The sequence below is a fragment of the Mustela nigripes genome, chromosome 16 (genome assembly GCF_022355385.1).
Source record: "Mustela nigripes isolate SB6536 chromosome 16, MUSNIG.SB6536, whole genome shotgun sequence".
Lineage (NCBI taxonomy): Eukaryota > Metazoa > Chordata > Mammalia > Carnivora > Mustelidae > Mustela > Mustela nigripes.
In genome coordinates this window covers 59,834,030-59,858,393 of record NC_081572.1, presented here as the reverse complement: position 1 = coordinate 59,858,393, position 24,364 = coordinate 59,834,030, and the positions used below count along the sequence as shown (strand labels likewise).

Sequence of the window (24,364 nt, the reverse complement as noted above, 5' to 3'; positions counted from 1 at the left end):
GACCTTTTTGGAGAACAACTACAGTGTTTTCCATGGAAGCTGAACCATTTTTCCATTCCCACTAGCAATGTATGAAAGTTTTAGTTTACCCACACATCCACACCAAACTTGTTATTTTTTTTTTAATGAAAAAAATTTTACTCCTAGTCATCTTAGTGTGTGTGAGTGGGTTTCTCATTGGTTTTTTTTTTTTTTTTTAAGAGACAAAGCATCTTCCATGATACTATTCCAGTGAGAACATTTGCAGACCCAATGCAGAGCCCACCTGGGAGCTGTGCAAAGGACGTCCATCTTTATTGTGGTGAGGACTGGCCTTTCCTTAGGGCCGAGCAACTGTGAGCATCTCTTCACATGCACATTGGCCCTTTGTACATCCTTGCAGAAACCTACCCAAGTCTGCTGCCTGTTTCTTTCTTTCTTTTTTTTTTTTTTTTAGATTTTATTTATTTATTTGTCAGAGAGAGAGCGAGTGAGAGCGAGCACAGGCAGACAGAGTGGAAGGCAGAGGCAGAGGGAGAAGCAGGCTCCCTGTGGAGCAAGGATCCCGATGTGGGACTCGATCCCAGGACGCTGGGATCATGACCTGAGCTGAAGGCAGCTGCTTAACCAACTGAGCCACCCAGGCGTCCCTGCTGCCTGTTTCTAATTGGGTTGTTCATCCTTTTGTGCTTTGCTTATTGGGAAATGATCTCCGACTTATAGAAAAATTACAATATGGTATGGAAAACCCATGCCATCTTTACCCAAACTCCTCTCCTCTTTACATCTTGCCCTATCGGCTCTCGTGTGGTCTCTACCTTTCTTCCCCTGAATGACTTGAGGGCCAGTTGCATATACCGCAGTCATTACCCTTATATTCTTTGGCATAAGGTCTTCATCTACACAAACACGTCACCGTCATCAACTTCAGTACGACCATGCTGGTGTCTGTCTTCCGGGTCTACCGTCTGCATTCCGGTCTTATTAGCTGATCCAGTAACACGTGATTCCCTCCAGTGCAGGACCCTGTCTGGACAACCTGTTGCACTGACTTATCATAGCTCTTTCACCTCCTTTAATCTAAACAAGCCCTTGGTCTACCTGAGTCCTTGAGGACTTTGGTATTTTGGATAATACCCTTCCTTAAAGGGGCATTTGGGTGGTTTAGTTGGTTAAGTGTCCGACTCTTGATTTCAGCTCTGGTCCTGATTGCAGGGTCGTGGGATCAAGCCCTGTGTCAGGCTTCCTGCTTGGCATGCAGTCTGCTTGGGATTCTCTCTCCCTTTGCCCCCCCACCCCCATGTGCATGCTCTTTCTCAAGGAAATAAATAAATCTTAAACAGTGAATATAGTCCCTACTGAAAAGATCGTGTTCCACACCCACACCGTGCAGTCTAGGGAGTGGAACCCGGAGCGCATGCAAGCGCTCGCACACAGATGGTTTGGACGGCTTTATTTACAACCACTAGAACCTACAGTCCACTGACATGTCCTCCAGCAGATGAACGGATAAATAAAATGTGGTCCATCCAGACAATGGCGTGTTATGCAGCATGAACGTTAGTTGACTCCCCAAGCCATGACACGACGTGGAAGCCCTGTCAATGCATGTCGCTGAGTGAACAAGGCAGTCTGGAGGGGCTCTCTACCATTGATTCTGACCCTGTGGCTTCCTGGAAGACACAGCTATGGGGGGGAGGGGGTCCAACAGGAGTGATTGCCAGGGGCGGGCAGGGACGTGGACAACGCACAGAGGACTTTTAGGTCAATGGAACTTCCCTGTGTGGTACTCCAAGGACAGATAGACCTCAGACCCTGGTCTAACCCCCAGAACGTGCACCATCAAGACCAAACCCTGATGTAAGTGATGGCCGTTGAGTTACAATGACGTGTGAGCGTAGGCTCATCAGTCATCACAACGTGCCCGTGGTGGGGGTGTTGACAGTGGGGAAGACCATGGGTGTGGGGGGGCAGCGGGTGTGTGAGAGAACCAGCGGCTGCTCAATCTTGCTGTGGTCCTAAAACTTCCCTAGAACATAGTCTAGTAAAAACAATACCGTGTCCTGCAGTTTGGGTGTGTCTGACGTTTCCTCATTAGATTAGGGTGGTGGATTGCTGATGGGAACACTGCCTCGGTGACATGGGGCCAGCTCAGAGCCTCTTGGGGGAGATGCACACATCCTCTGCTCTTGGCGGTGGTGTTCCTTTAATTGGTCTGGACATTGCCTGGTTCCTCTACTGCACAGTTACAGCCCCAATAAACATCCTGTAAAGAGACCGTTGGAGACTGTGCCAGTACCCAGCCTCTCTTCCAAACCACCCCCTGGATTTTTTTTTTTTTAAGATTTTTATTTATTTACTTGATAGAGAGAGACCACAAGTAGGCAGAGAGGCAGGCAGAGAGAGAGGAAGGGAAGCAGGCTCCCTGCTGAGCAGAGAGCCTGACACGGGGCTCCATCCCAGGACCCCGGGATCATGACCTGAGCCGAAGGCAGAGGCTTAACCCACTGAGCCACCCAGGTGCCTCCACCCCCTGGATTTTGAATCCGTTGTGCTCCTGGCGACAGTCCCTCCATCACTCCTCTGCTCCACCCCCATGGGGCCCCAGAGCAGAGCAGGTGCTGACCTCACTCCCAGCTGGGTGCTGCTCTCCTGGCCAGCACTTAGCCTTCCCGGTTTGGCCCAGCTCATGTCCTGCGCTTGCCGCCCAGGTCCTGTGTGGGCAGCCCTCGAACCTCTTTTGGAGACTAGGGCTCCGAAGACTCAACTCATTTCCTGTCGCATGAAGCTTCTCTTCCTCACTGCAGCTGCTGAAGCCACAGTCTAGGTCGAGGGGACCGTCATGTCCGGCCTCCCAGTATGGGCCCCCCCCGTGGGCCTCAGATCTGGGGCTGGTGAAACCTCCGGGGCCAGCCGGGGGCTGGCTTGGCAGGAACCTGAGATAAGATGCTGAGCAGTTAGGGCAGCTGCTCTGAGGTCGGGAGGCCGGGAGCCCACAGGAAGTGACTCGGTGCAGAGCCCATGTGCCTCTGCCCTGACACCTCCGGGACAGGAACTCAGGCTGTCATGGATGGCGGCACGTCGGCGGAGAGCCGGGTGCCCAGGCCGGGCAGGCAGCCTGGAGCCTCGGGAGAAGGTGCGTGGGCCCCCCGGATGGTGTCCAGCCCCTGGAGCCTGTCCCGCGGGAGAGCTCGTGTGGCCGCCGCAGTCCTCTGCTACATCAACCTGCTCAACTACATGAACTGGTTCATCGTCGCAGGTGAGGTGGCCCTGGTGGATGGCACCCTGGGAAGCACCTGTGGCCGCCAGCTCACGGCCGCGCCCCCCCCGGCCAGTACTGCATGCCCACGGGGCCCCATGTCCTGCAGACCGTCCCCTCGTGCAGGGTGGCCCTGCCCTTCTCAGCCCTGGAGGGGTTCCAGCCAAGCCCCAACGGGGTGAGGGGGGCTTGGAGGTCCCATCCCAGCCCCCACCCAGGCGTGTGCACACAGCAGGGCGGCGAGGGCCGCAGGGAGGGCTGCTCCTTCAGGGGAAGGACTGGAGGTTCGGGTGGGACGCTGAGGGAGGCTGTGGCTGGCAGGGTGGGCACGAGATGGCGGGCCGCATGCTTCTGGGACCGGGGGTTGTGTGCAGGCCTCGCACATTCTGACCTCCTTCGTGGAGGCCCCGAGGCGCTCGCCCACTCTTCTCAGCCACATTCACCTAACTCACTCGTTCACGCCTTCAGACAAGACATAACCCCCTTTTCTCTCTTGATCACTGAATCATTCAAGATTGACTGAACGACCCTGTGGGCAGACCCAGGGAGGGTCCGTCCATTGGTTCCAGAGCTTGGGAATGCCCACGTCGTGGGGCCGAGGGAAGCCCAGGCCGGGCTGGGGGGCTGCTGTATGGGGTCACCTGCAGCAGCCCTGAGGCCAGGACCCCAGTGCACCAGAGACAGGCTCAGCCTACCAGGCAGGGACGGAGCAAGCAGGATGCGAGCTGCAGACGCCATCCGTCTCTGGGGAGCTCAGAGGGCACACACAGGACTGAGCAGGCTGGACGTTTGCTGGGTGGCCCCGGGACGGCAACTGAGGGTTCTGGCCGAACTCAGAACATGGGGCATTTGGGTGGGTCTGAAGCTGAGAATGTTGGAGGCAGGAGGTGGGGTGAGGGGAGGGTGCTGAGTGAGGGGTCAGCGTGGGCCCAGGTGATGGAGCAGGGGGAGTGCTCTGGCGAGGTGGCTGGAGGGGAGACAGCAGGGATTGCTCAAAATGGTTTTGGGACCAGATCACAGGCTTCCTGGGTGCCATGCTGGGATTCTGGGCCTTCTGTTGAGGCAATGGGGGGCCATAGACGATTTTGGGGGTGGGGAGACTAGAATGAGATTGGTGCAGGCAGAACAAGCCCAGGGTTCCGGTTCCGGGGCTGCTGCGATGCATTCGGCAGAGGCCTGAGTGGGTGTGGAGGTGTGTGGGGCCAGGGCCCAAGCTGAGCCTGGAGGGGCAGAGAGGCCTGGCGGCCCCGCAGGCTGGGGAGGCCCCAAGTCCCGCCAGCAGAGGCCCTTCCTGTTGTTGGGACTTCCTCCCGCTGGGTGGAAAGCAGGGCCGAGGTCACTTGCCGGGACAGGAGGCCCGGAGAAGTGAAACCATGCAGGGTGAGTGGCAGGGACCCCTGGGGCGGGCGGTTTTCCCTGCAGCTCCAGTGCCTTGTGGGGAGCAGCTCTTCAGGGCTGAAGGGGAGAAGGAGGCTGAGTCCACTCCCAGCCCTGGAGGCCCTGGGAGGAGCCCAGGAGTGGATACAACCCGGGGCAAGTCTTCTGTCTTATTCATGTGATTAATGTTATTAAAAAGGAAGGACAGACGGACAGGGTGGGACAGCTGCACGCTGTGGCATTTGGGCCCAAAGCAAAGGTCTCAACAAGAATCTGGTACTTGGTTTCTCTGCTTCTCGGCCCTGCTGACAGGTCTTGGAGGTGCGGGTGGGCATTTCTGCAGACCCCATCTGTGGGCAAAGGGGACTGCCTCTGGCTGGGATGCCCACAGCACAGCTGTGGGCGTGGCTGGAGCCCCGTGGGGACCCTGACGGCCTCCGCCTCTGAGGGGACCTGCAGACACCTGCAGGGTCCAGCTCGGGTGCCGGCTCATAACCGAATGACCACAAGGATTGCTAAGGGCTTCCTGATGCTGGGGCCTGAGCCTCCCAGCTCAGCTAAGCAGGTGCCTCCACTCTGACTAAGCCCTGCTGACGTACTGCCAAAGGCTCAGGGGCGCTGCATTGGCCTGTGGCCTGGGGGGAACTTGGAAGGGCTTTCGAGGCCCTGCTGGTGTTGCAGCAAGGGTCTGTCTCCCTCAGGGAGCTGGGGCTAAGGTTGGACCCAAGTGGGACTTGTCTCTGAAGCTCTCGGGTGCACCATCTCTCTGCTCATGTCTCTGGAAGCGCATGCTTGTGTGTGCGCATGTGCAGCCCAGGGCACGTGTGTCTTGGCGCGTCCGTGCTCACGCAGGTATGTACATCCAGGAATGTCTGGAGTTTGTACCCAAGCGGGGCTGCCTAGTCATTAACACCGTAGTCTAAGTAAGCTGTGCCCTGGGCAGCAACAGGGAGCCGTCAGCCCCTTGGAGGAGGATGTGAACAGCAGCCCTGCATGAGTGCGAATGCAAGCAGGCCTGTGGCAAGCAGACTCCGTGTGCACGCGTGCATGTGCGTGTGTGTGTCTGTGCCCCAAGAGTGTGTTTCTCTGTGCATGCCCATTTGTGTGGACGGATGTGGATCTGCGTGTCTGCCTCTCTGTCCCGGGGTGGGTGCTCGTGCGTGAACGTGGGTGTGCGTTTGGGCCTCTGGGGTACATGTTCCTGTATGTGTGGTGATGTGTGCGGGTCTCTCTAGGCGCCGGTCCCCCCATCTGCACGCGTGTGTGCTTGCATGTGTGTGGGAGGAAGGGGACAAGAACAGTGGGCCGCACTCTGTGCTGTGCTGGTCAGCTGGCGCCCCATCCCACAGGTGGGCCAGCTGCCCTTAGAGGCCCAGGGGACCCCTTCCCACGTCCTGAGCACTGTCCGTCTGTCCACAGGGATGCTGCTGGACATACAGAACTTTTTTCAGATCAGCGATAGCAATGCCGGTCTGCTTCAGACAGGTAAGGACTGAGTCCTTGCTCTGGAGCTGGGGCCCGGGTCTCATGCTGGAGCGGGGGTCAGGCTGAGCCCCGCCACGCACCCCTGATGCAGAGGAGGGGCACTGAGGGGTTGGCTGAGGGCCAGCATGGGTGGGAGGATGGAGAAGGTGGGCTGAGCCCTGGCACCTGAGCAGCCGTCTTGGGTTTGAGCGCTGGTGCTGCTGATGGAGCAGGGGCATGGGGCTGGAGAGCCTCAGGCCACGCTGATGGGTCACTCATCCCTGCCCGGCTCAGCGCAACGCCGGAGACTGGCTGGGGCTGGGCAGTCCTGCTCTGGGCTTTCCTCCACGGACCTGAAAGTTCCGGCCTACAGAACACAGGCAGACGGACCGACAGAGATCTGTATTTGCCGCATGGGTTCATATGGGGTCCAGGAGTGGGGAGCAGTGACACCTCCCATTCCAAGGTCACACACAGACACATAACTAGCCCACGCATGGCTCCTGCCTGTGCTCCCCTCCCGTAACAGTCTGCAACCCCAACACCTCAGAACAAGTCTCTTACGCTGGGGTGTGGGGCCCCTGGGGGGGGTCACAAACACTTTCTTGGGTCGACATGACCAGAGTTTTGAAAGAATCTATTTACAGACCCTCAAGCCTGGGTTTTTCTTTCCTAAAATGGACACGTCTAAGAAATAGCCTCTGGTTCTTCCTTCCCACCTCTGTTCAAACAGAGACCATCCCTCCTCCCTATTCTGAGTGTTTCTTTGGTGCTCTGCCCTGGGGTGGGAAAGCCTCCGGGGTGCCAGACAGAGGGGATCCCCACGGGTGCTCGGCATCTGCGGGGCAAGCCGTGGAAGCCAGGCAGAGAGCGTGTCAGGAGAAACTCACTGGGGAGGCTTCCTCCAGGCCACATGCCCACGGCCCAGTGCCAAGCCTTATCTGGCTGTCCTGCTGGCGCGACGGCCGATTTATCTAGGATTTACAGTTCAGAAGGGAGATGTCTCACGGATGGGTGTCAACACATTTATTTCAATTAGCAAAGATGAAGCCAGCATTTTAACATCTTTCTGACAGGCAGTCAGCCTGATTTGTTGGCTTGATCTGTCAAATAAGGACTGGTTTTGCCCTTTAGAGCCAATGTGTGGAGATAGCAGCCTTTTCCCGTCAGGGATGAGATGGGGTCAGTGATCACATCACATTTCCCAACGTGACCCGCAGCCCCAAGGATTTGGATGAAAATATAGTAAAAAAATACAATAGTGATGGAAATCACATCCTTTGCAACTATTTAAACTTATGACAAGGGTGTTTTAAATGTCAGCTGAACACACGTGTAAGGGTACGTATTTCGAGAAGCTTCTCTCTTAAGGCCCTGGGGCAAAGAGCCAGCAGACCTTGGCTTTAGACCACGTGTGTTTTCCAACCGCTCTTGTCTTGAGGCAGAGGCCAGCAGCAGGTGCCGACCTTTGAGGAGCCAAAGCGAGACCCTCTGGGCTCAGTCCCCACAACCTTCTGGATTAAACAGATGATGGCCGTTGAGTCACTATCCGTCTTCCCTGATGCTCCCCCTGCTTAGTGAGCTGGGTTGTCACCACGAGGCTCCCATAAGTGAGATGCTGTGGAGAGAGAAGCATGTGCATGTGTGTGCAAGTGTCGGGGGGTTGTGCACGTGCCCGGGGTGTGCAGTGGGTGAAGGGAGGGTTAGCACTGCAGAAGCAGCCCCGAGAGGTGTGTGGAGAGAGCAGGGAGCTGGAGGCCTGACGACCAGGCTCTGTCTCTCTCATGACCCCGGGGGAGTCTTCACCTTCCCCAGTCCTGGTGTAAGGCCTTATGTAAGACCCGAGCCCCACGGTGCTGTTTGTCCACAGAGCACAGAATGCAGGAAGCCCCTGACGGAGAGGGTGTGGCTCAGCTGTAAGATGGAGCAGAGGGGGGGGGGGGTCAGCGGCAGTCGGACCTGACCCTCCCAATGGGACAGAAGGTTCCTGGGGTTGGTCCACTGATGGGTAATATTTAAAACCAACACTGATGTGGCCTTCGCTGCGTGCCAGACACTGTCTCAAGTGCCCTGTGAGACTGACCCATTCACCCTTCACAACAATCCCACAGGGTTAGGGATTCTTGTTATGGTTGTGCCGTTCTCCCCATGACAAACCTGAGCCACAGAGAGGCTGTGGGCTTGCTGAAGGTCCCGCAGCTGGGATTTGAGTCCTGGCAGCTGCCTGTAGAGCCCTCCTGTTCACCCCCTGCTCCTTCACTCCTTCCATTTTTTCTCCCAAGCCACCGAATCTGGAGCTGCCAGGAGCCGGGGCATGCACCTGTGTGAGGGTGCCTTCCCCCTAGGGCAGGTTTCTCCATCTCAGGGAGTCTTCAGGGTGAAGCTGTTTATATCTATAAGGGATCCCTGCCCCAAACCTCATAAAACTATTAGAGGATTCAGGGAAATATTTCTACAACCTTCGGGGAGAGAAGATACACCTTAAGAAGACAAACCACCCCGGCCAGAGGAAGAGTGATAGGCTTGAGTCCACAGAGGCTACACTCTTCCGTGCAACAGCAGTTGACACCACAAATGCAATTAGAGATGACGATGGGTGACAGTTACAAGGCGGTCACCTAATGCTAGGTGCTGCCTGTCCTATGTTTTGTTTTGTTTCATTTTCTTTGTAACCTTCTGTGGGAAGCACAGTTACCATTTCCTATCACTGACTGGAGTGGGGCAGAAGAGTTAAGGAGCTTACCCACAGGCACACAGGTTAGGGTTAGGGTTAGGGTTAGGGTTAGGGTTAGGGTTGTCTTTGGTTCAGGGTGAGAGCCCAGGTCCTCTAGCCCTACCATCTGCGTGGTAATTCCAAACGGCAGAGGATGTGAGCTCCGGAACCTGCTCAGCTTCACTGGACAGATGGACGATGCAGACTGAAACACCATCGAGACACTGTCCGCTTTTCAACCGTTAAAGGAGCGAAAACAGTTCGTGTGACTGATGGGTCAGGTGCCAGCCGGGGCCATGGCACGCGCTTCTGCGCCCGCGGACACGGATACGGCCGTGTTGGCAGAAGCTGTTAAATTCTAAACGCCACGGGACACCGAGGACCATTTTCTGTGGGGGTATTCGGTCGAACCGTATTAAATTGCCAGGTTTTGTGGGTCCAAACTGGCCTAATTCCTGCAACCGCGGGCGGCTCAGCCGGCTGCTAGAGCCGCCCCAGGAGATGGGAGGGGCTGGGACCGCACCGGGCGGGTCTGGCGCTCATTCGGCTCGGGCCGCGTCAATCATCTGCGCTCAGCGAATGGGGACCGAGGGTGGGCGGGGCATCGGTGTACGCGGGTCCAGACGGTCCGCTGCACCTGCAGAGAAGGGACCCGAGCCGCGAGGGTCCCCGTGCCCGCGGCGAGTCCCGCAGACGCGCGGCAGCTTCTTCCGCTCGCGGGGCAGCCGCCGGGCTCGCTCGTCCCGCCGCGGGTCGGAGGGTCTGCTTCACCGAGTGGGCAGCACCACGACGGGGTCCGGGACCGGCCGCCGACCCCGCGAAACCCTGCTGGAGGCCGAGCCCGGGCCGACCGCCCTCGCCTCCCGCCGCCCCCACCGCCCCAGCAGGGGTGCGGTAGCAAAATCGGACCCAGCCCGCCGGCCGGTGCGAGGAGGGGGGTTCTGCAGAGACAGGGTCCGGGCAGGGAGCCCTGGGGACCCCCCGAGCTGCCCCGAGGCCGCGTCTGCCCTCACTCTGGGCCACAGCCCCGTGGGCACTTGGGGGCATGCTCAGAGCTGTGCACTGTGAGCCCGCCGGGACCCTCCACTCCCCTTCCCAGTCCCCTTACTCTGGGCGTTGGGTTATGGGTTAGGCGGAGATCGGGGGGTTGGGGTACCTTTTCCTCCTCCTGGCTCCCGCCCACTGCCGCGGTGCCCACTGTAGCATCTGAGCCCGGTTACTCGGGGGGGCCAGGAGGCCCGCACGCACGCCCGCCCGCCGCAGCGGGAGATGCATGCGGCCCTGCCTGTCCCCTCCAGTCTTCGTCTGCTGCCTGCTGCTCTCCGCACCGGTGTTCGGCTACCTGGGCGATCGCCACAGCCGCAAAGCCGCCCTGAGTATTGGGATCCTGCTCTGGTCGGGGACAGGCCTCTCCAGCTCCTTCATCTCCCCCCAGGTAGGTGCCCACACCCCTGCCAGGCCACTGGGGACCTACCCCCGCCTGGTTTCTCCCTTGGAAAGGCGGATGCGCTGGCCTCCGTCCATTCCGGGCTCCAGGCTGGCGGCAGGGGCGCCCTCCAGGGCCTAGGGAGGACCCCCTTAGATGCTGTCCATGGGAGCCTTCCTCTCCTGCACGACCGGCTGCTGCCTGCTGGGGGCGTGTGCGGGTGACCGCTACTGTCCACTGGAACTGGCCTGCCGCGCAAAGGTTGACGCTCAGAAAAAGGGCTCCCCGGACAAGGGGCCGGTTGTGGCTGCAGGCATCAGCAGGGGGCGCCCGTGTGATGCTGGGGGCTCTGGCGGGGAGGCTAGCCAGGGGTCTTTAGCCCGGGCCCCTCCTTCCCTGGGGGCCGTGTCCACACTCTGGTCCCTCCCCCCATGGGTGATCCTGGGACTCACTGGGGTCTTGTGTTTCCTTGCCCAGTATTCCTGGCTCTTCTTCCTGTCCCGGGGGGTCGTGGGCATAGGCTCGGCCAGCTTCTCCACCATCGCGCCCACCGTCCTGGGCGACCTCTTTGTGAGGGATCAGCGGACTCTGGTGCTGGCCATCTTCTACATCTTTATTCCTGTTGGAAGGTTGGTACCACCCAGGACCCACTTCCCTAGGTGGTAAACTGAGGCCCACAGGAGCCAGGACAGAAACTGGACTAGAGATGGAATTTGCATCCCAGCCCTCCCCCTTCCTTGTCCTGTCCCTTTACTTCTCTGGGCCTCAGTTTCCTCATCTGTAAAGGGGGCGAGGACACAGGCCGATGGGCTGTCTTAAGGGTTAGAGATAATACAGGTGTTCCCTCTACCCTAGGACACTGGGGAAGGCCCACTTGGGGCGTGTGTGGGCCTGGGCCAGGCACCCCTGGGGCAGTGAGTGTGGGGGCAGGTTTGTGTAGGTCAGAGTGGGATTTGCAATCTGACCTCTGAGCTCTAATCCGGGTTTCCTGGAATCGCCTGACTCAGGCAGGGCTGAGTCCTGGGTCTTCAGATAGGGCCGCATTGGGCAGTGGTGCAGGGGATGGGCCTGGAGCCAGAGGTCACCAGTGACTTGACCAAGGGCAGCGGACACCTGGGCCTCACGTGGCTCACGTTTCCCGTGACAGGGCTGTGAACAGCAGCAGCGTCTTGGGTGGGGGCCCCAGCTCAGGCTGGCCTTGCCGGCTCGTACCTGCCCCCCACCCTCACTGCCTGCCCTCCTTGCCCCTCTATCGCAGCGGTCTGGGCTACGTGCTGGGGTCGGCCGTGTTGCAGCTGACTGGGAACTGGCGTTGGGCCTTCCGAGTGAGTCCAGCCTCCTCTTCTTCGCTCCAATCCCCCTGGGCCGGCAGGGACTTTCCAGCCTCCAGTGGCCTTAGCCACTTGGCATGGTTGCTGGCGCCATGGGAGGGATCAGACCTTGGCAGCTTCAGACATCCGATGGAACATGGCTGTGGAGGTCATGGCCCTGGGTTCAGATGCTGGCTGCTGGGTTTGCTAGCGGTGTGAGCTCAAGCAAGCGGCTTGTAACGTGGGTGGGGGCCGTACATGCTGCATCGTGGGGTCTCCGGGAGGGACAGCCAAGGGTGGGAACAGCTTGGGGCAGAACATACCTGGCGGGCGCAGGTGGTGAGTCCCCCTGGTCAGGCTCATGAGCCCCGAGGGAGTCGTGTCTACTGGACACATTAAAGGGAGTCCTAAGGGGACACTACTCCGCAGAGAGGTTGTGCTCCTAGGGCTGAGGAGATGTCAAGCTTTCCGTATATCCAGCAGCCAAGAAGTGAGACCCCTGCCCCGCCCCCAGGGCGCAAAGCCCCCCAGACCCTGGGCCACGTGGCACGTCACCGGCAGGAGCTCCAGGGTCCCAGGCGTGTTTGTGTGGTCCTGAGCTTTCCGGGCCCTCCCATGCCCAGGTCATGCCTTGCCTGGAAGCCGTGGCCTTGATCCTGCTTATCGTGCTGGTTCCAGACCCACCCAGGGGAGCTGCTGAGAAGCAGGAAGAGGCGGCCGTGGGGGACCCAAGGAGCAGCTGGTGTGAGGATGTCAGGTACCTGGGGAGAAAGTGAGTGTCCCCGCTCTTCCCTTTGAGTCACTGAAAACCCCCGTCTGCCCAGCAGCCCCGCCCTGCCCCGCCCGGCCTCCAGGGAGCCCCAAGGCTCACAGCCTTCTCCCTCCTCTGAGCTCACCAATGGACACACCCCTCCCTCACTTGGAGGACCCCTTCTCGCCCTGCCATGGGACCGTAGGGGCTGGGAAGGAGGCGGTGTGAGCCTGGATGCTGGCTCGGTCGCTGCCTTATCCCCGAGTGACCCGAGACTTGGAACGTTACTCCCTTCCTTTCTTTATTCAATGGATGTGATTCTCCCAGGGCTGTGTGTGTGTGGGGGGGGGGGGGGGGGGATGCTGGGAGTTCATCACTCACCTCTGCAGGCCTCGTGGGAGTGCGTCCATCCATGTTCCAGGCATGGGCGGGGAGGCAAACAGGAGTCAACCGCACTCCCAAGCCTCCTGATTTACTGGAATGTGGGGCGCGGACGGGACCAGCTCTCTTTGATACGGAGCCATGCGGCCGGTGGAGGGCACTTGGAGGAAGGTGGGGGCAGCGGGGACAGCTTCCTGGAGAATGTGATCTTGGCTTGGGGCCATCTGGGAGGGGGAGAGCTGGTCCCACAGAGATCGGGGAGGAAGGGCCAGTGAGAAGGAACGCGTGGAGGGGGGAGTGAGGGGCTCGTGGGTGACGCCATGAGAATCCGGAGCACCTGGGGGGCCAGAGTGCCCCCGGGATGGGGCGGTGCATGACAGGGGCAGCCAGCCCGAAGCCCTGGCCCTCTCCCAGGGGTCTCAGCCAGGGCACTTTCTCTTGCAGCTGGAGTTTTGTGTGGTCGACCCTTGGGGTGACGGCCATAACCTTTGTGACTGGAGCCCTGGGCTTCTGGGCCCCCAAGTTTCTGTTTGAGGCCCGTGTGGTGCATGGACTGCAGCCTCCCTGCCTCCAGGATCCGTGCAATAGCCAGGACAGGTGAGGGGCCTCCGGGAGTCCCGGGCGCCGCCCAGGTTAGGGGGCTCCTGGCGGGCAAGTGCTCTGGCCGCTCTGAGCCCCCGAGATCAGCGTCTCTGTACAGAAACCAGGATTTGGGACCTTGGCGGCATGGCAGGCCTGGATCTGCTCCGGCTGAGGTCCTAGGGCTCTGGGGGCCACAGGAGAGGAGCCTTGTCCCCTCTGGGCCCCAGTTCTCCTGCTCTTGGGCTGCTGTGGGGGTCTGGGAGGCACTTGGTATGGGAGTGAGGCTTCTGAGGGGCCTGCGGGACGGTGGGACCTGCGGTGTGAGGCCTTCCCCGTTCACAGATGGCAAATCGAGGTCCGGGGATGCTGCATCCCTTTCGGGGCTGGGAAGTTTGCACGTGCACTGACTCGTGTTCTTTGCCTCATCAGGGGCCCCAAGAGTCCCAGGAAAGCTGCCAGAATGTTGGGGTGGGGGAAAAAGCCACCCGGAGGGCAGCGTCCTCCTGTCCCCACCTTGTCCTGCGCTGTGCCCAGGCCAGCATCTCTCCAGCTCAGCCCCAGGCCCCCGTTACTCCCTTTCTCCTCCTCCTCCTCATCTCTGCTTGGCTTCTCAGTACCCAGGGGCTGAGCTCCTCGAGGCTCAGGGACATGGTGTATAGCCCCCTGACACCCGTGTCCCCCTCCTTGTCCCCGGCCTCCCCTCTGTCTCCATCTCCCCCACTGGAGCCTGGAAGGAGCTCATGTGATTTCTAGAATGCTGCATGCCTCCTGCGTGTCTGTGCCTTGGCCTGGCTGGCCCGCCCGGAGCTCCCTTCCCTTTTCCCGTCGTTACTTCTTAAGCCTCTTCATTAGTTCAAGCCGGAATGGGGAGCATTTACCTGGAAGACCCTCTGAGTGTTTATGGCAAAACCTGTTGCTCCGTGTTATGGAGCGAGAAGATGGGAGGTCAGAAAGGTTAATGAGCCGTCCAGGCCGCAGACCCAGCCTCAGACCCGTCTGACTCTGGGGCCGGTGCTCCCAGTGCCGCATCCTGGAGCCGCCAGAGCCTCCCGTGACTGCTGGGGACTTGAACGTCGTGGCCCGGGAGAGGGCAGGTGCTCATGCGGAAGCCTCAGGGACAGAGCGCAGGAAGGCAGCCTGCGAGATTGTGCTGCTGGTCTCGGCTCTACCGCTAGCTTGTTCTCTCCCGGGGACACAGACGGGGCCCTCAAAGTCCCACAGCAGCCTGGACACGTCGGGGGTCCTGCAGCGGCCCGGACACATTGCGGGGGGACAGGTAGAACTCATGTTCTTGTCTGACGCTCTCTGGCTCTGCATCCTGGGGTAAGTCAGCTCCCCTTTCTCAGCGCTGGCCTCGTCCTCCGACTGGGCTCCTCCATGGACCCTGTGTGGCCAGCGATGTCCTAGGCCCCAGTGGCAAGTGGCACAGGTGTGGTGCTTAGAGCAAAAGAATTGTTCTCCAAGGTCCCGAGGCTGGGCCTCCAGAGGGGTTTCACGGGGCCAGAGTGGAGCTCTGAGAGACTACACCCCCTCCAAAGCTTCAGGGGGCAGTCCTCCTGCCTCTTCTCATTTGGGGGCTGCTGGTGTGCCCCGGCATGTGGCCGCATCCACAGTCTCTGCGGCCGTGGTCCTGTTGCCTTGTCCTCTGTGTCTCAAGTCTCCTTGAGCTTCCCTCTTACAGAGATGCTGGCGGTGGCCTGTAGGGACCCTCGAACATGGAGAATAATTCCCCATCTCAGAATGCTTAACGGAATCCCATAGACAAAGTCTGTTTTGCGCTGAAGTCTGTGTTGCACAGTTCTGGAGGTTAGGACCTAGCCATTGTGGGGGGCACCATTCAGCCCATCACAGAGCAGGTAGAAGGTCCCAGTGCTGGGGTTCCACACCCACCTCAGCTGTTAGTCCCCACTCCGTGGTTGGGGTCACCCCAGGGTGAGGACGCAGAAGGGCAGGAAGCTCCAGGACACAGGATTCCAGCTCCGGCCCTGGGAGGACTCCCGCCACTCAGAGCTGGTGCACAGGGAAGGGGCTGTGTGGGGGTAGTGAACTCCCCACCCCTGGGGCACCGAAGTAGGAGCCGGACTGCTGCTTCACCAGGCCTATTGTGCAGAGGGTCAGCATAGAACTTGCAGGACTTTTTTTTTTTTTAAAGATTTATTTATTTATTTGACAGAGATCACAAGTAGGCAGAAAGGCAGGCAGAGAGAGAGGGGGAAGCAGGCTCCCCACTGAGTAGAGAGCCCGATGCGGGGCTTGATCCCAGGACCCTGAGATCATGACCGGAGTCGAAGGCAGAGGCTTTAACCCGATGGAGGAGTAAAAGTCTGAAGTGGGGACAGAAACTCGCCTGGGGGCAGAAGAGGTTGGAGCTAGGGGCACAGGGTTGAGGTCAACTAGGATGAGACCATGAAGGAAGGGCCACGTGCGTCACGTGGGCTGGCACAAATCCGGTGGGTGTCTGAGAGCCGGTGGATGGTTTCCAGTGGGGGTTGGGAGATCTGTATTTTGGAACACACGCTCTGGGGACCTGTGGGGTCTGTTCTGGAGGGCCGGCTCTCCCTGGGCGGGTGCCGGGGAGCCAAGTGCAGCTGGAGGGGGGAGTGGGTGGGAAAGGGAGTGTGGCAGGTGGGGGCAGCTCGAGAGCTCTGCCAAGGCCGCGTGGAACAGTGGGGTTCGGGAGGGTGTGTGCAAAGCTTGATGAGGGCCAGGTGTATCCTAGGAGCTCAACAAATAAACATTCCCGTGCCTCCATTCCCAACTGTGTGTGGAGTGAGAAGGCGAGCTGCTTGGGGCCAGAGTGGGGCAGCTGAGATTTCTGAGGGGGGAGCTTCGGGATGGGGGGTGGTCGGAGAAGCTCCCCGGAGGTGGGGGTGGTGGGCCGGTCGCCCTCATGGCTGGTGAGATCCCCACGATGAGGCAGGAATGGGGATGGGGGAGGGGGAGTATATGGGCCCCTGATCAGGACCCTGAGGACCCTGGAGCCTTGGTTTGAAGGGAGAGGGAGGGGTCCACAGCCACATTCACCATAGGTACCCGGTCCTGCACTGGGAGCCGAGCCCCAGGACAGGGCCAACCCCGCCTGGCTCACGGACCCTGCTCTATTCTTTGTCCTCAGCCTGATTTTTGGGATACTCACTGTGGTGACCGGCATCATTGGGGTTGTCCTGGGAGCAGAGGCTGCGAGGAGGTACAAGAAAGTCAACCCGCGGGCCGAGCCCCTCATCTGCGCCTGCAGCCTGCTTGCCGCCGCCCTCTGCCTCTTCCTGGCTCTCATCCTGGCCCGGGTCACTCTCCTGGCCTCCTACGTAAGTGAGAGCCCCTGGCACGGTGCGGGGCATGGGGAGTGGGTCACCCCTGTTCACGTGGGCTCCTTCCGTGCCCAGCCTCCACCTCTGAAGCCGCCCAGGGAGCCTCTGGTACCCCCATTTCACAGACGGGTAAACGGAGGTTTACCAAGAGCAGCACAGCTGGGAAGGAGCAGAGCTGGGCTTCGAGCCTGAGCGGCCCTGACTCTAAGGCTTGTCCTCTGACCTGGTTAATGCTCTGGTTGGAGAGAGCGGGACTGACGGCTCTGATACGCTGGGAGCTCGAGGACACAGAGGGTGTGAGGGGGGCCGTGAGGCCCGTATGGGCCGTGGCCGAGGCCAGCGCCCTTGTGGGATGGTCTGACACTAACCCATGTTCCTGTCACTGCTTCACACCGCTCACGCCTCCCGGCCTCTGCCAGGGCACTGCCCCTCCTGGGCATCCTGAACACTGCTCATCCGCCATGCCTTGTGCAATGGCTTCTCCAAGAGCCTTTGCGGACCATCCTACGCTCATGCTTGGGCTCAGCACATGTGTGGGTCCACTGGGCACTGCGGTGTGTTGGGGAGCTGTGTGCACCCCCAACACATGGCTCCCCATCCCCTAGCCCTGATGGTCCCACCCAGTGGGAAGGGACCTATGATTCTTCCCCCCGCCAGATGGGCTCCCCTTCCCCTCTCCTCCTGTCCCAAGGCCCTGGGGTCCCCACCACAGACACAGATGCCCCTGAGCAGGCTGGACTCGGAAGGCAAATCACAGCCCATGGCCAGATCCCACAGCCAGATCTCATCGCTTTTCCTGTTACCCTCGTACCCTGGAAAAGCCAGGTCCCATTTCAACCACAGCTTTGGTTCCGCGTCTGCATACTCTGTGTCCAGGCCCAGAGCCCCGCACTGGGGCAAGAGGGAGCTGCGGCCTGCTTGGTCGGGGCAGGATTCCCGGAGTCTGGGGTTGCTCTGCTGGGGCCCAGATGCCGCTGGCTCTGTGCACAGGGGCCCCTTGTGGGTCTTGGAGCCCTGCTATTTGCATCATTTGGTTCTCGGTGCAGGTGACACTGTTGCCTCTGTCTTGGCACGGCTTCCCCCTGCTTGTTTCCAAGGTGGCCTCCCTTCTGGCCGCTCCTGCCTGGACCCTGCAGGGCTCCCCTCTTGGGACCCTCAGGCCTGTCTCCCCTCCGTGGCATCTGTCCGACCCCTGCCTGCACTCAGGACGTGCCCCGCCCTGTCATCCCGATGCTCCCGGGCAATGAGCTGGGGTGTCCTTGCGGTGCTGTCTGGCGCGGGAGGGTGGGCGTGTTGCTGGCGTCCTCTGACTGCGGTTGGGCCACCCAGAGCCCTTCACCCGCGTCCTCACTCCTCAGATGAACGCCCTGCAGTGCCCGGGGTGGGGAGGGGGACAGCACGCTCCTCCCCAAGCCTGTCGCGGGGGCTGGCGCGTCTCTCAGTGTGGGCGCTGCTCACCCGTGTCCAGCCGTGGGTGGGCTTTGGCTGAGTCCCTGGCGAACAGACAGGTCCCACCGGCTCGTGTTCTGCGCGTGCCTGCATGTGGCCCTCACAGCGCCTTGTGGGGAAGGGCTTCTCCCCGCCGCTCACAGATTGGAAGACAGAGGCCCAGAGACAGCAGCACAGACCGTGGGACAGAGGAGGTGGAGACTCAGCTCGCAGACGCTGTACTGATCTTGTGGTCCCTGAGGGGAGGAGCAGAGCCTGGACGGGCACTGGCGGCGTCCTGGCTGAGGGAGCGGGAGCCCAAGTGGGACCAGCATCCCGGCTGGCGGGGGCCGCGTGGGCCCGACCTTGAAGGCAGATGGAGGCCCACTACAGGCCTGTTCTGGCAGCGGCGGGGGCCCGGACCCCTGCCAGGCCCGCTTCTGCCGTGGTCCTGGCTGGCTCTGGAGACTGCTCCTTGGCTGTGTTCAGGGGACACAGCTGTCTTCCCCTCTGCAGCCTGGCACCTCTCCAGAGCTGGATGGCTCGTCTGGAGATGAAACTGTGCTCTGGCTGACAGGGCCAGCGGGAGAGATTCTCAATGCCTGGCACGGGGGTGAGGGGCTGCAGGGCAGGACGGCGGGCAGGCCTGGGATGAGTCCCTCCTCCCTCGGGTGCCAGGATGCTGCTCCTTTCTGGGGCTCGTGCTCAGGCCTGGCCGTGGTACCAACAGCATAAGCCCCCCTAGGCCTGGCTCCAGTCTTCCAGGAGGAGAGCGGAACCTTCTGGACCTCCTGAGGAGAGGCCCTCTCCATGCTTCCGTCTGATGGATGTTCTGGCTCATGACCCGGGTCCTGCCCGCCCACCCGGCGCCGGTCACAGAACCCTCACACGTCCGGGCCTGCACTCTTCTGCCGGTGCCCTCTGCCTGGCACGGCACATGCCTTCTGTCTTTCTCCGGGCCCTGTGCCAGGAGCCGCCTTCCTGGGCCGCTGGCCTCCCTGCTCCCCTATCACGGTCTCTCTTCCCCACATGACCAGGGACACCGTGGACCTTCCCGGGCTCCCTGGGGCCTCTGGAACTGGGTCCAGCTCCTCCTGCCGGCTCCCAAAGCCCCCAGTGGACTCCTGGATGGCCTTCGCGGCCCCGTCCCCCCTGCAGGCCCCTCGTGGCTCCCTCCCTGCCCCATCCATCCACGGAGCCTCTGCTGACCACCAGGCCCCACCCTCGCTCCACTCCCGGGGCTCTCAGCGTCTCTTGCTCAGGCTCTGACCCCTCTCCCAGCCCCGGGGGACCCAGGGCAGTTCCCATCCTCCTCAGTGCTGGGCCTGGGACACAGCACCAGGAATTCACATCATTCATTCACTCAACAAACACGTGTGAGGGGCGTGCTGGTTTCAGTGCCGCAGTCAAGGCGGCGGGTGACACGAAAGCAGCGCGGCCACTGGGGGTTACGTCCCCCCTGAGGGAGGCAGCGGGCAGGTGAGTCACATGAGCGCGTGTCGCAGTATTTCCGAGGGCACATGCTTCGATAAGGAAGACGGGAGCGTCGGGGGCGGGCTCCCCTGGAGGCCGTGCTGGCTGAGGACCTAAGGCCTCCTGCAGGACGTGAAGGGGGGCTGGGGGGTCATTAGGGTCCTGAGGCAGCCGCGCACCTGCTGGGCCTGAGGAACCACGAGGACCCTCTGCTCAGTGTGGCGGGACGAACAGGAGGACAGGAGGACGGGGTCACATGGGGCCTGCATGCGTCGAGCGGGACCAGCTTTGACTGGGAGTGAGGGGCTTTTGCATGGGGCGGGGCGGGGGGGCTCTGTCCAGGTGACTGGGTGGCTTCTCCTTTATCGATATGGGGCACTCACCACTGTTGCATGGTAGCCCATCTTGTCTTCCCGGTATGGACTGTGTCTCGGTCGTGTTACCGTCACAGGCTGGTGCCGCTGACATGGGCTCGTGGCCGTGTGGCTGGGACCTCGTCTGTGTTCACGACGGACAGTGGCCTGCAGCATCCTCATGATTCGTGGTGCTGGCATCAGGGGTCGACTCTGTGGAAAGCCCCGGCAAGTCCATCTTCGGGAAGAGTTTGGGAACGATTACATTAATTCATCTTTAGACGTTGTCAGGAGTCACCAGTGAAGCCATCGGGTCTGGGCTGTTGCTGGTGGCAAGTCTCCTGATGACTGACTTGGCGTCTGCTCAGGACAGATCCATTAAGGTTTTTTACATCTTTGTCATTCTCGATAGTTGGCGGCTTTCTAAGTGTTTGTACCTTTGTGTCGGTGTCTGACGTGTCCGTGGTAACCCCTTCCAGACCCGAGGTGTCCGTGAGGTCGGCAGGCGTGCGCCTCTCCCTCCTGGTTTTAGTTACACGTGTCTGTCCTTTCTTTCCGGTCAGGATCCGTTTGCTGCCCCCTTTGGTTTTAGTGATTTTCTCTGTTGTTCTTCTGTTATCGGCCCACATTTAGTAAAGATCAGTCTGGCTTTTCTGGACGGCGTGGGCAGCGCTAGACCAATGCCCTGATCTAGGGAGGTGGCAAGGCGTGGGCCACAGCAGCCCCGCGGAGGCAGGAGAAGTCCGTGGTCCCAAGGAACCTTGGAGAAATTCCCGTCCAGGGAGACAGAGCCGGCTTCCTGGGAAGGGCGTGTGGAAATGCGGGCACGTGTGCACATGTGAGTGTGCGTTGCAGGACGGACATATTCTGGTCTGTAGACGTGTGTGTGGACACGTGTGGCCTCATGTGTGTGCGTCTCTGTGTGCCCACACCGTCGTGCCGGATGGGCCTGGCATGGGTGTGCACGGCTGAGGAGAGCGTCTGGCCCGCTGCTCAGCGAGGACGGATCCGGGCAACGTGCTGGGTTTCCGGGGAGAGAGGGTCTCTGAGCTCATGATGTCTGGTTCGGGACCTTCACGGGGGGCCCATGGCCGGAGCCCACCTCCGCAGAGCCTTGCCTATCGCCCCTCCGCCCCGGCCCCTTGGCAGGGGAAGTGGACTTTGCGGCTGCTAATGAGGATCCAGACACGCACAGCAGGTCTTGGCTCATACCCCCTTCCCTGGCCGCTTTCCCAGAGCTCCTGCCCTTCGGAGGAGAAGGGGTTCACCGTCGCCAGCATCGCCACCACTGTGGCTGGAGGACAGCCTGAATGTCGGCCATGCCTCCTCGGGCTTCGTGGTCCAGACGGAGGGGCAGGGGTCAGGGGACGGGAGCCCGTGGGCACTGAGCCTTCAGGGACAGACGCACGGTGTTCCCGTGACCGCATCGCCAGCTGTGTGAGCTGGGGTGAGGGCTGGCCTTTGCTGCGCCCCAGTTCTCTGTAACGTGGGTTGCCCATCCTGACCTCTTGGATTTCCCGAGGAGCTCGATGAACTTCCGAGCCCACGCCAGTCACCAGGGGCACGCGAGGAAACCCAGCGGTTTAAAACAACAGAAACACTTGTTTTGCTCATAAGTCTGCAGTCTGGGTGGGTTGTGGTGGGGATAACCTATCTTTTTCCCTCTTGAGGTGAACGGGGCAGCATGGGGCAGGGTTGGGAGTTGGACCAGCCGCCTGGGTCCTCTGCACGTGGCTGGCCGGGGCTTCCTCACAACACGGTGGCTGGCTGGCCCCCAAGGTCCGGCATCCCGTGAGGGCCTGATGACGCCATGCTGCCTTCTGACCCACCCTGGAAAGTCCCACAGCAACACTTTGTCCACATTGTGCATTTCGCTGGGGCCACGGCTGCTTGCTCAGAATCAAGGGGAGGGTCAGTCTTTTGATGGGGCTGCTGATGGAGCAGGGGACATGTTCAGTGGCCGTCTCAGGGTAACTACCTGGGGTCCTCTGGGCGCGCAGCTCTGAAACCCCACAGGTGTGGGCCACCCATCCTAGTCCCACCTGCTCCTCTGGCCTCACAGGCGGGAAACTGGCGTGGGGTCTTCAGCCTCCCGCCCCTGCAGGTCCCCGAGGGGCTCACGGCGCAGAGCTCAGCAGGGCAAGGTGGCTGGGAACGAGCAGAAACACTCACTCACCAGACACTCCCCAAGCCCCTCCTGTGTGCCAGGCATGGTCTCAGGCCCTGGAGATCCCACACTGAACAAAACAGGCAAAAACATGTAGGTAGCACATTAAACGTGCAGTAAGTGGTACACTAGGTGGGGATGTGTTCTGTGGAGGACGACAGAGCAGGGAAGGAGGACAGGGGAGGGACTGGGGCCGGGCCAGGTGGTCCGCGAGGACTTGCCGAGATGGTGACACTCACTGGCAGACCGAGGGATGGGGCCGGGCGGATGTCAGGGTGCAGTGGGGAGGGAGCCGCTGGCGAAGGGGTCCTCGGGGGAAATCGTGGCCTGTGGGTTTAAGGAATTGTGGTTGGAAGGGGCGAGCCGTGGGTGCAGAACCCTGTCCGTGGACGACCGTGGCCTCAAGTTTTGGGAGACCCGGGGAGTCACTGCGCAGTCACGCACTGGTCTGTCTCGTGGGCTTGTAGCTGGGACCTGTTGCCGCGGAACAAGTCGCCCCCGAAACAGTGATTTGTTACTTCTTATGCTTTGGTGTCTTGGCGGCTTCCACCTGCCCTCCCTTGCGTGGCTGCCTGGGCCTGGAAGACGGGTGGGCTGGAACGTCTGTTTCTCTCCTGTCTGTCTCTGAGCGGGGGCTCCTGCCTTCTGCAAGTGGACGTGTCCTCTGCTGTGTAGACTGCCTTCCTGCGGGACCGTCTCAGGCCAGCGCTCCAGGGAGGGGCAGACGGAGGCTGCCGCAGCTCCCGAGGTCCAGCCGGGAGAGGCACCGCTGCTGTCCATAGCTCATCGGTGGGAGCAAGGCGCAGGCTGGTGTGGTTCACCGTGACTGGCAGGGTGTGGGCACCAAGAAGCACGATTACGTGGTGGCCACTGACTTCCTCGGGATTTGACGGGGTCTCCCTGGAGGCCACGTTGTCGGTAGAATGAGAATGGACAAAGTCAGAAACAGGGAAAACAGGCAGGAGGCTTGTGGGTCAGACAGGCTCGGTCTGGCCGTGGCGGGCCCGGGGCGGGGTGAGGACGTATGGAGACGACCTTGGATCCTGGTATGTTTTGGAAGTAGAATCAACAGGATTTCCTTGTGCCTTGGGAATCGGGGGGTGACCCTGGCGGGCTGCACGCCGTCAGAGGCCGACCCAGGACATCGAGGGAAGTGTAGAGCTTTGTTTCCGACAGGGTGGGATTACAAATTCGAGTTTCGACGTGTAAGATTCGAGATGCCTCCTCGGACATTCGCTGCAGACAACCAGGCGTGAGTCTGAGCCTCAGGAGGGAGGTGTCGGCAGTCAGGTGCCACCGCGAGGCTGAGCGGGCGGCGAGGGGGGCGCGTGCACGGAGTAGGAGGCCACGCGGGACTCTGAGCGCACCAGGCCGGGCCATGGGTGCTCCCCCGCTCCACCGCCAGGTCCGGAGTGGGGCGGACAGCTCAGCCCGCCCCACCGCACCTATTCCTATCTTCCTTCTTGGGGAGCTTGAAACACGAACGGCAATGCAGGAAAGCACAGCGAGGAACGTAGCAGGGACCCACGTTCTTGTCCCCAGAATTGTCTCCGCTCAGCATCTGGGCCCTGTTCGTCGGCTAGGGGACCGTCACTCCCCATGTTTCTGCAGACACACGCATGCCCGTTCATGTTTCCGTCGGTATTTTGTTAAATCGGGGCATGTAGGAGGGTAATTTCAACACCAGACAGACTGAGAAGGAATTTGTGGCCCGTCCGCCCTCACCGGGCCTTCACCGGCTCCGGTGCATTCAGAGCTGAGCGATTGTCACATCTAGCTTGGAACACTTTCACCACCCCAGAAAGGAAGGTTCATGTCTGTTAATCTGTCCCTCCCCGTTTGCCAAGCTGCCCCTCCCCCAGCCCGGGTACCCCAGTCGACTTTCCATCCCCAACGATCTGTTCATGCTAGATATTTCCTGGACATGGACTCATCTGTTTAGTAAACTTACCTGAATTTTCCTGAGGAAGTTGAAGCGAAGTAGAAGGGATTGTTCAAGTTCAAACGACTTTTAAGATTCTGGACTTACTGCTGCATCCCAGCGTTGGGAGAGGACACCTGCCTTCGCGTCAGCCACCCGTCTTCCCTCCCGAGCTCCTGGTTCGTGTTCTGTGATCATTTTCGCTTTTTCTGGAGTACAACCCCCACACTCCAGGCATGACCACACCATCATTTGGGGGAATCCCTCGCTGAGTGGGCTCAACGTCCAGCAATGTCCGTTCCTGGTCTTCTCTCGAGTTCGACTCCTACCTGACGGTTTCGGGGTTGAGGTCGTCTGTACCGGAGAGACTGCTGCTTGGGTCTGTCTGTGAAGCCGTGTTCTCGTCGACTCTTCCTTGAGCAGCACCGACTGGCTCTAACTGACCCTTGGATCAGTTTCCTTCTCTGTCGCT

General features: G+C 60.4%; 1 protein-coding gene and 1 long non-coding RNA gene across 12 annotated transcripts in view; one reads left to right on the top strand and one right to left on the bottom strand.

Moving 5' to 3' along the window:
• Positions 1–2,905: 2,905 nt before the first annotated feature.
• Positions 2,906–24,364, top strand: part of SPNS3 (SPNS lysolipid transporter 3, sphingosine-1-phosphate (putative)) — a 33,894-nt gene continuing 12,435 nt past the window's right edge. Inside the window, exons 1-9 of one of the 11 annotated variants that reach the window (XM_059380029.1) lie at positions 2,906–3,238; positions 6,035–6,100; positions 10,091–10,227; positions 10,696–10,847; positions 11,477–11,543; positions 12,207–12,300; positions 12,669–12,831; positions 13,105–13,257; positions 16,358–16,547. In XM_059380029.1, coding sequence (XP_059236012.1) covers positions 3,001–3,238; positions 6,035–6,100; positions 10,091–10,227; positions 10,696–10,847; positions 11,477–11,543; positions 12,207–12,300; positions 12,669–12,831; positions 13,105–13,257; positions 16,358–16,547 — 1,260 coding nt within the window. In that variant the 5' untranslated portion in view covers positions 2,906–3,000. Of the gene's footprint in view, positions 3,239–4,586; positions 4,619–5,388; positions 5,468–6,034; positions 6,101–10,090; positions 10,228–10,695; positions 10,848–11,476; positions 11,544–12,151; positions 12,301–12,668; positions 12,832–13,104; positions 13,258–16,357; positions 16,548–24,364 lie in introns of those variants that run through there. The other 10 variants (XM_059380027.1, XM_059380025.1, XM_059380033.1 and 7 more) reach the window with 10 other exon arrangements.
• Positions 7,097–9,323, bottom strand: LOC132004009 (uncharacterized). The gene is made up of 3 exons (XR_009400401.1): positions 8,237–9,323; positions 7,886–7,993; positions 7,097–7,697 (listed from the first exon to the last, which is right to left on the bottom strand). It is a non-coding gene; the product is annotated as an uncharacterized LOC132004009 (long non-coding RNA).